This window comes from Triplophysa rosa, linkage group LG21 (assembly GCF_024868665.1).
Source record: "Triplophysa rosa linkage group LG21, Trosa_1v2, whole genome shotgun sequence".
In the NCBI taxonomy this organism is placed as follows: Eukaryota; Metazoa; Chordata; class Actinopteri; order Cypriniformes; family Nemacheilidae; genus Triplophysa; species Triplophysa rosa.
Window position 1 is genome coordinate 8,840,439 of NC_079910.1, and position 10,187 is coordinate 8,850,625.

The following is a 10,187-nucleotide window of genomic DNA, read 5'->3' on the forward strand; positions in this document are numbered from 1 at the left end:
AATAATAAAAAACAATTCTAACAATAATGTGATAATGATGTTGTGACTAAAGAAAACTAAAACAAATCAAAGCTGTTATATTTTACTGTCTTCAAAGTAGCTATGCTTTGAATTTGCAGTTATCATTTTATGAGCCAGTTTCTTCAGGTCTCACCCTGAGATGTTTTTTAAACAATATTGAAGTGGTTCCCATCTTTTCCTCATTTAGTCCAAATCATCAATTTCAAAAACTTATTTATTAATAAAAATTTTGTTTTATTAATTTTGAGAAGTTATGTTTTCATAATTATATTTTTGTCTACAAAAATCACTTCAAATATATAAGATCAAATATCATTAGATCAGCTGATTTTTCACAGAAAATGATTGATATCACAAAAAAACATTTCAGTCAAATGATCCTAAACTTTCGAATACTGTACATAACACATAATTGTACAGCTGCAAGTAAAGAACACATACAGAAAGATTAAGGAAAACATACAAAGCAATAAAATCTTTATTATTTAAAAGGGGTTGACGTGGGTTTATGGTTGTTTATTTACAGTCTGACCAGATTTACATTTTTGACTTGTGATGTGGTAAATTCTGTGATGCAACCTGAACCAAATTCCCAAACAAATTTGTAGCATTTTAGATTCCTTAATCCAAAGTATTAAAAAATACATCTCATACTAAAATAAAAGTATCTACAAATATGTACAATAAATATTTGCATTACATTGGTAAACACCAAGACTAGTGCGGGTCCAAATACAAGCGTAATACAGATAAATGTGCCAACAGGCTAAATGTCACATCACACATAACCAATTCCTCGCTAGTCAAATTTGTTTAAGACCATGGAGTTTTGCTTTTAATGCACCCTTAAATGCACCTTGATGTTATGTAAAATTGCTTTATGTTACTTCATATTGAGCAAAAATATATATTTCTCAAATGATATCTTTCAATAAGTTAAGACATGTAAGCCCAGCACATCTACTATCTCCTAGACCCAAAGACACAGGGCTCATATGTGGGAAATGTCTAACCCCAGAAAGATGTTCCTCTATATGTTCCTATAGCTGAAGAAGGGCAGTTGTAATGGCACCTGCAGGAGTTGATGGTCATGACAGCTTGATTGAACATTCTGCCCCCAGGGCAGCGGAAAGTGACCGTCATGGTGCCAGTGTGGTGCGGAGTGCAACAACGGTTGTCTGTACACAGGCCGCAATAATGGGGCCTGTAAAACCGTGTACTGTAACAGCCCTGATGGAAAAGCAGCAGAGGTCTCGCTGACCGGTAACTGGGCTGACATTTCCGTCTTGACCCCTGAAACACAGAATATGTAGTTGATTTGGCTCTCAACTGGCTGGGTAAGCAACTAAACTAAAAATTCCTGTTGCCTGACTACAAATAAAATTGCTAAATTTAAAAATGTTATTTGTTGCATGGTGCTATAGCCAAAAATTCACAAGACATATGTGGTCAGCTCAAACTGTTTATCCTTGTTGAATATGAAACTGTATTGTACTCTGGGTTGTATTTAGTCCATGTAAAAGAAAAAGTATATTCTGCTTTCTTAAATATGCATGATTATATGGTTAATTCTTGCATTTTACTATTTGCATTATTCATTATTAAGATCTGATTTTTGGATCATGACCCATCAGTCAAGAGCTGGATTAAAGGAAGTTTTGAATGCAAACACCTCCCATCACACAGTATAGGACAGTGGAGACTCACCTGTGGGGTTCTGTGGAGAACAGACGGACAGGGTCGGATCGTACACAAGCGTATCTGCATCTCAAGGCGGCAGGCTGGGTTTTGATTGGACACCCGTGTTGATATCCCAGGCCCACAGGTTTGTGAACAAGCACTCCATTCTGAACTACGGTCTACACAGTTTGAGCTCGGCCTGGTTTGAAATGCACCAAAGTTTGCAGGCACCGACTGTTCTGTTCTGGAAGCTGTTGCTAAACCAAAAACAATTAAATTATTAAACGTTTAAATATGAATTCTGATCTCAATAAACCTTGTATTTTGAATTAAATTATGATCAGCTCTTGTTATAATTCGATAATCTCTAAGAATGAATACCTCCCGCCCTCAGAGATAAAAATCAGCTATTGTTGGCAACGCTGCCCTGTAAACTTCTTAAGTGTGCAGAGCACACAAAGAACAAAATGTACCATTCTAGTGGATGTAACTTGGGGGACATTGCCTTTGAAATCTTTTTTGCTGGCGTTTCACGCTATGTCTGGCTTTTTGGAGTTTATTGTTGCGTTACACAGACATGAGTCTATAGTTATGAATCATGGAAAGTTGGCCTCTGGAGCCAGCTTGTATTTGTGCTTTTGGGCTCCATCTTGGCAAGACACATTCAATTAAATAGTCAAAATCCCACAGTGAAAACCTCAGACTGGAATGTAATTTGACTTCTCAGATTGCGATTGGAATAAGAAACATTCAAAACATTTAGGCAAAATCCCAAAAGATGGAAGGCAGTTTGTAGAAAGCCTTATCCCATAAACAGTAGGACACATGCTAATTTGACATAAAAAATTACATTTTTAAAACTTTGAGTTTTTCACTGATAAAATGTAATTACATGAAAAAGAATATAAAATGAATAGCCTATGAGTCATGTAGTTGGAATTTGAACAAACACAAAGCAACTAAAACAAACCTATGAGAGCATCCTCAAGCACAGTGTTGTCCATATTTTCACACACCCACTCTTTACAGCATTTTCCGGGTGGCTGAACCCTCCGTGGGTGAGGGCAGTCTGGGGTGGGCAGAAGAACGTCCTCTCGGCACTGGGGCACGCAGGCCACCCCTCCACCTGAACAGCGACATTGGAGGGCACAAGACGGCTGAAATACTTGCCCCTCCTGATAAAAGACTCCATTGTGCTCACATCCCAGTTCCTTTTGACCTAAAAACAAATGATCGTACGATCTGAATGTTGTCATAAAATACTGATGTGGTAGATAAGCTTTATTTACACTGCTTCTGGATAAAGTACGTAAAAACCACATCACGTGGTCAGTCATCACATGAACATCTGAACTAAACAACACTATTCCGTATATTGTAATAGAAAATAATAGAAAAACTGTTTTGGCACTCACTGACACACTCTCCTGGGTCATCGGGGAAGCTGGCGCTGTAGTCACATTGCAGACCCCTCTGAATGTCACACAGAAATCGTTCAGTGCAGGCCTCACCCTGCTGCCGGGCACACATACTACAGCACTGACACCCATCCAGAATGAGAGGAACCCTCTCTGGACACACTGGTACAGAGGTACACTGACACGGCCCACCGCACTGCTGGCAGCAAACCTAAGACAAGAGAAGCATCCTTCAGAGAATTACAGTTACACTAGCGATTTAAGGGGATAGTTCACCCCCCCAAAAATCTGTTATCATTTATTCATTCTCATTCTCTTCTTCTGTAGAAAACCAAAGAAGATATTTTGAGAAATGTCTTAGTGGTTTTGTGTCCATGCAATGGAATAGGGGGCAGTGCTGTTTGGTTACCAACATTCTTCAAAATATCATCCGTTGTGTTCTTCAGTTGAAAGAAAGTCATACAGGTTTGAAATGACATGAGGGTGAGTAAATGATAAAACAATTTCATTTTTATTAGGTATTCTGTAAATCTTCTGATCAATCAACTGTATTCAATGCTTATATTTGTATGGTGTATGTCATGGTTCTGCCCCATCTTGTCTTGCTTTTCTTGATCTTGTGGCAGAGCCATGGTAGAACCTCTTGTTTAATGTGGTGAGAAGCATTTTGGCCCACTTGGCCTTCCACATTTTCTCTCCAGGTCTCCTCATTGTTCCTGCCCTCTTGTTTCCTCGTTATTAGTTCATGCCCCGCACCTGTCCCCTCTTGATTTGGTCCCTTATTTATGCCCCTTTGTTCTCTGTCCTGTGCTGGTTCATTGTGTTATCTGTCATTCGGTGAGTTTGTGTCTTTAGTTAGTTAGTTAGTTAGTTAGTTAGTTAGTTAGTTAGTTAGTTAGTCAGTCAGTCTAGTCTAGTCTAGTCTAGTCTAGTCTAGTCTAGTCCAGTCCAGTCCAGTTATTTGTATTTAATGTCAATGTTTATCTCAGTCTAGTCTAGTCTAGTCTAGTCTAGTCTGTGTTCCTGTGTATCTGTCATGTTTATATCTTTGTTCTTGTTTTACCCCTTTGTGGGTTTTTGTTTTGTTAATTATTTATTAAAGTCTTGTTAACCCCTTACCCGCTGTCTGCACTTGGGTCCTCTGTCCGTGTCACACCTCCACATTCATGACAGTGTAACTCTATTAAAATGAGACAGTTCACCCAAAAATGAAACCTCTGTCATCATTTACTCACCCTCTTGTCATTTCAAACCTGAATGACTTTCTTTCTTCCACAGAACACAAAAAAGGTATTTTGAAGAAAGTTGGTAACCGAACGGCACCGACACCCATTCCCTTCTCTTGTATGGACATAAAACCAATGCAAGTCAATGGTGCTGGTTAACAACATTTTTCAAACGTCAAGAGGTTGAGTAAAGGATTACAGAATTTTTAATTTTGGGTGACCTATCACATTAATAGCATTGATTGTTTGTATATATTGCTTTGGATACTTTTGATGCACACATGAAGAGGAGAAACATCTGATGTGAATCACATAGACTACAGTACTGTATGTATTTCCAGGCTCTGGAAGCATTAAAAACATGCTTTCAATTATAAAACAGTGTTACAGCCAACCAGCAGGTTTAAAACTATGAGAATCTTCCATTTGTAACATTCACTCCTTTTTTAACATCAATGCCCCATTACACAGTTTACACAGAAAAAAAACCATCCACTGAGTGAATTTCCAAACAAAACAACCACAAATCTGACAAATGTTCTATCTCCAGCAAAACATGTACATGAAGAGAGCAAATCTTACCCGTAAGCCCAGGTAGAGTAACATTGCCCATGCAATGAGTTTGTTTCTGTCTCTCTCTAGATTCCCCATCATGCTCTGCAATGTATGTTTCACCACAATGAGATTTTCGACTTGTGTTACCGTTTGCTCACTGCCTGGCTCTGTGCACATGCACTTTTATAAAGTCGCCCCTCTGATGTCATAGCCTGTCTGTAAACAGTGGCTGGAGCAGCATCAGAAATGTTTCAAATTCCACATATCCTTTACCCATTTCTACAACCAGGAATATTTTTTCCTCTGCTTGTCTGCTCTGGCTTGCAATGTGAAACAATAAACATACTCATTTGGAAGAGAAAACACACAAGACTTGTTTTGGATTCCATCAGAAGCTGAAGATATTAATTTGAAATTAATTTGCACATTGAAAGTATTTTAATGGTTATTGTTTATTGAATCACTAGAACAAATATTTTTGAATTAGAAACTATATGGATCTATATAAATGGATATATGGGTCTATATCAAAAGTAATGGACGGCTTTAAAAAAGGTTTTAAGTTTTGAATACTGTATACTTCTATTACATGAGGTGCTCAGATGGGAAAAAAACTTAAATGCAGGATGACCCTGTGTGAAAGAATGTATAAAAATAGAACTTACCTTTTTAAATCTTGTGTTGTAAATTCAGCTGGAGCACATATGGGCTGCCAAATATAGATGTGACTGTTAGTCCAAAACCCGTCCTGTATTTATTTTCACAAATCTTTGGAATGCACAATACTGTAAAGGTCCGTTTTAGGGATGAGGCAGCAACATTCTGTCATGTTGTTGAAAGACAACATCAGTCTTTCTTATTCAGTGTGTTTTCTGCTGTGACACATGAAGACTGCCAGTCAAAGTAATCAAAATATTATTAACCTATAAACGTTTTTATAACAACATTCATAAAAGTCCAGAAGAAACATGTTACGGACAAGGTCAGGAATGTGTAAATGTTCTGGGAAGATGATTCACAAAAATATTTTTAAATGTTTAGAAATTAACTGAGCAAGACAAGCAGATGTAGAAGAAAAGCTTTCTCTTTCACTTCTCAAGTCCAGACAGCTGCGTTTACACGTACAGTTGGAAAGCTTGTAGATTTCCAATACTGTCTCATGGAAAAGTTGTCACTTACATGAGTTTAGCTTTTATTGCCTGCCTGTTGACTTTAGTTTACAGGAATACAGGATACAAACTGGCGGATTCTGATTCGAATGGATGTTACAGAATAATTCAGCTGTGGGCAGGAGTGCTTTCATTTAACACCTGCTTTGGTACAGAATTAAAATCCCAGTGAAACCCTGAAAACTAAATGACAGCAATTTTATATTTAATGTAATTAAATGTAATTATTTTCATTATAGAAATAAGTTTTGATAAGTAAATCTTTCTACAAAGACTTGCAGTGCAACTGTTTATTTTGCTGATCCTTGTTGTGCTAAAATGACTGGATCTTCAGTTTCAGACATACAGTATGCAATTTTCACTCTTCCCATTACATGACAAACTGGAGCAATCCCCGATAATACGGTTTATCTGGTTTAACCAGATAAACTGAACTTTAAACATTTTTAGGGTTTGCCAGATACTACTTTATAGACTTCATGTTAGAAAAACCTGTGATGTGCCTTTGAGGTTTGAAGAATTTGGCCACATCTGCAGTATCGGTGCATGCATCATAGTTTCTTTAATAAGTTGGAAAACTAGAAACAGATTTTTTACTTTGTATTACTTCTACTTCTAAATACAACATATCTTACATTCAAAATTATGCAAACACATGATGTTCAACGACCAACATATAACAAATGCAAAATATAAGAAACAAAGACGTGGCTTTGGCTAAGTGTAACTTGAGATATCTTTGGCATGCAAATGTATTTTGCATTACAGATTTTCAGTGAATAATCATTTACATTTATATCTGTTTCTCACACAAAGCTTCAGAAGATCTCTCTAAATAGCTGTCTGGGTTATGATGCTTTCACTGTGCTTTGTCATCCTGTGAAGCTTATACATATTGTAGCAAGAGGCTAAGATATTCTGATAAACTTCTCTTTTGTCCTTCCATAGAAAATAGAATGTCAAGGGTTTAGACCTACACGAGGGTGAGAAAATCATGAAAGAATTGTAATTTTTGGGTGAGCTATCCATTTGAAGAGAGACATTTTTTAAAATATTTTGTTAGTTGACATCATAAGACATGCTTTGTTCACTATCAAAAGCACCCTGTGTACAGAAAAACAGTACAGCTTTCTGGTTGATTTCAGTTTCCATTCATTTGAACAACTTCTTTCTCACACATTAACCACAGATGTGACCCAGATGTGTTGCAAAATTTAGACAAATCACCTTCTAAACAGCAGATCCTGTTCTGTGATGGCTGTTCCAAATACAGGGGTCTTAAAAGTAAAGGCCTTTGTTTTTGATAAGACCAAGCTCCTAAGAAGGTGTCATGAAGTGACATTTCCTCTGCCAACCACAGGAAAACTGTCAGACAACACACACACACTTATTGTACAGTAACAGTGAACTATACCTGTATATATACTGTATTGAATCTTTGAACTCTTTTAATGTAAATATTCAGAGTCACTGCCATTTAAAACAAAATGCTCCATTAAATAAACTTATATTTAACAAAATTGCACTGCGATAATAAATAAATATATTATACAGTATCTTTGCCTAGTTTTCCAGAACGAATATCAAAAAAATCTTAATTCAAGGTACATTAACTTGAATAAAATGTACTCCTGTTTCCTAAAAAACAATTATTAAAATTAAGCGAGTTGCGTCAAACAATAAAAAATATCTACCAATGGGGTAAAAAGTTAACTTGAATTAAACTTAATAAAGACACAGAACGTATTTATGTTTCTTCCCCACTGGCAGATTTGTTCCACACTGTTTTATGCATTAACTTAATTGTGATTTTCTTCAGAAAACATTACTTTTTAGGTCATTTTGCTTCTAAAGTCATTTTTTTAGTGGACTGCACTGGGAAACGAGACAAAAATACTAAAATCTGTTTTTTTTGCACTGTACTGGACATTCACAGAGTGTGGGTGGATTACATTTTTCAATAGCTGGCCATAAACCGATACAGTATTAATGACTACCACATTTTTATAACATCTTATAAAAATGCGTTCCTGTGGGAACATGGATGTTGATTTATCAAAATCATAAGACACACACTCCAAAGTAATCTATAAAAAATGATTGAGGTCTATATCTTTGAGTTCAGTTAAGACTGTGAAATCTTAAACGATGTTTAGAGAAATGGTTATAAAGAAACCCGAAATCAAAGATTTAAAAAGCCACTTCCTAGTTCCTAACATGCTGTTTAGCTGGAAAGGAGAAAATCTCCACAACCGCCAACCCACTGAAAGCCACTTGCACAAAAAGTAAGAGCCATATAACAGAATGCTGATGCAAGACATCTCAAATGAAGAATCAGTTAAATGAGGCACTGAACATTATCGTGATCAAACAAAAATATGTACAATTTTGATTTGGTTACAATAAAAGTATTTTGATTACACCCAGGATTGAGTCACAAGGTTAAATACAGTTGATGTCACAGAGACATGAATAACAAATGAAATTCTTAAGCCGTTAGATGGGGGGTGTTGTGCAGAAAGCCACAAATGACAGAAAACAGATTTAAATAAATTGCCTCTGTATAAAAGAATGTTTTGACATCTGCCCTCAAGCTTTACATCTCTATCCATGTCTTAATAGCACAGAGAGTAATGAGGGATTTATAGAAATCATGGGGCGACCACAATCCCAAACAGTTCCAGCAGACTGATGTATGACACATTTAATGGGATGTTTTTGCTGGTTGTGAAACAGAGAAAGGCCCATGTGGCTTCCTGCAGTGAGTTGCTGGATTACCAAGTTAAACAAGCATTGATGTTTGGGAACTTAAATGGTAACTGTTTTAGCCATGCAGTCATTGTAACGCTGCATTCTTTCCATGCATCACATTTTGCATGTTATAGTTGTAAAATGTATTCCAATACATTGGTATTATTAATGACCTTTTCTGTAGATCCACTACCAGTAGATCACTATATTGGCAGCTCAAGGGTCATATTTGATCCCCAGAGAACACTTATTTATAACTATATAAGTCGCCTCTTCATACAAATTTAAAACGTTACATGCAAATATGAAGTAAAATCCCAGTAATTTAAGGTGTGTACAAATGCTGTGGACCTGTACTTATGCTGCGTTCAAGACACCTGGGAAGTAGGATATTTCCCACCACAAACGCGGAAGTAACGTCTAGATTTACTAACATTAAACGTATTTAGAAACATTAAAACATAATGTTACCAATGACTTGGTAGCATTAAAACATTACAACAAGGCCTATCTATTAACATTAAAAGAGCCCCGTTACGCTAGCAACGCCAAGGTCATGGGTTCGAGCCCAGGGCTTGCGCGTACATTAATACGAATGTATAGTATAATGCAATGTAAATCGCTTTGGATAAAAGCGTCTGCCAAATGCATAAATGTAAATGTAATCTAGTGGCCAATGTACATTAGAAGTTTACGCCGCACTGCTCCTTTGAGAAAAATAAACAGCAATAACAACAATCTATATTCGTGACCCCGAACAAAAATCTAAATCACATCTCACTTTTTTTTATTTCAGAATAAACACAGTAGCATCCGCACGAGGGCGCCAACGTTTCAAACGTGGCAGGCGTTTACTTGTTTGAACTACCATTATCTTAGTTTTACGGACTCTCGACAGGTCTTCTGTGCCTTTAAATTCAGGAATAACTTAAGAAATCTCGGTAGGTTAAACAAACTTTAAAGCATAATTTACAACAAAGCGAACATGAGCCTATAGTTTAGTCCGTACCAAACAAAAGCCCAACCGGAGCAGATCAAAGTCTTAATCATACTCAGACTAGTCATTTTTCACGAAATCGTCTTGTTTCGTTAACAAAACATTTGGAAACCTTTCCGTAAACCTGTCTACGCTGCCATCCAGCGACGCGACGCGACCAAAGTGGAACGCTTCCGACATTGAGTGTATGAAGTAACTATTTAGCAGTTTTGTAGTGTCGCGTCGCGTCGCCATCAGTGTTACAGTGTTTCTTAAGAGATTTTAATAGGATTATGGTCGTAAATCTCTTCGCACGGCTTGGATGAGGTCTGTCCGTCAGTTTCGTGTCAGTGGATATTGTTGTCACTGTCTTGCTGTCTATCGTGTTCAG

At 36.9% G+C, this 10,187-nt stretch overlaps 1 protein-coding gene across 1 annotated transcript; it reads right to left on the reverse strand.

Moving 5' to 3' along the window:
- Window positions 1-347: 347 nt before the first annotated feature.
- On the reverse strand, window positions 348-5,048 carry ccn5 (cellular communication network factor 5). Its single transcript, XM_057319283.1, has 5 exons — window positions 4,928-5,048; window positions 3,117-3,330; window positions 2,672-2,920; window positions 1,729-1,958; window positions 348-1,314 (listed from the first exon to the last, which is right to left on the reverse strand). The coding sequence occupies exons 1-5, from the start codon at window positions 4,997-4,999 to the stop codon at window positions 1,030-1,032; spliced, it is 1,050 nt and encodes a 349-aa protein (XP_057175266.1). The 5' UTR covers window positions 5,000-5,048; the 3' UTR covers window positions 348-1,029.
- Window positions 5,049-10,187: the final 5,139 nt, after the last annotated feature.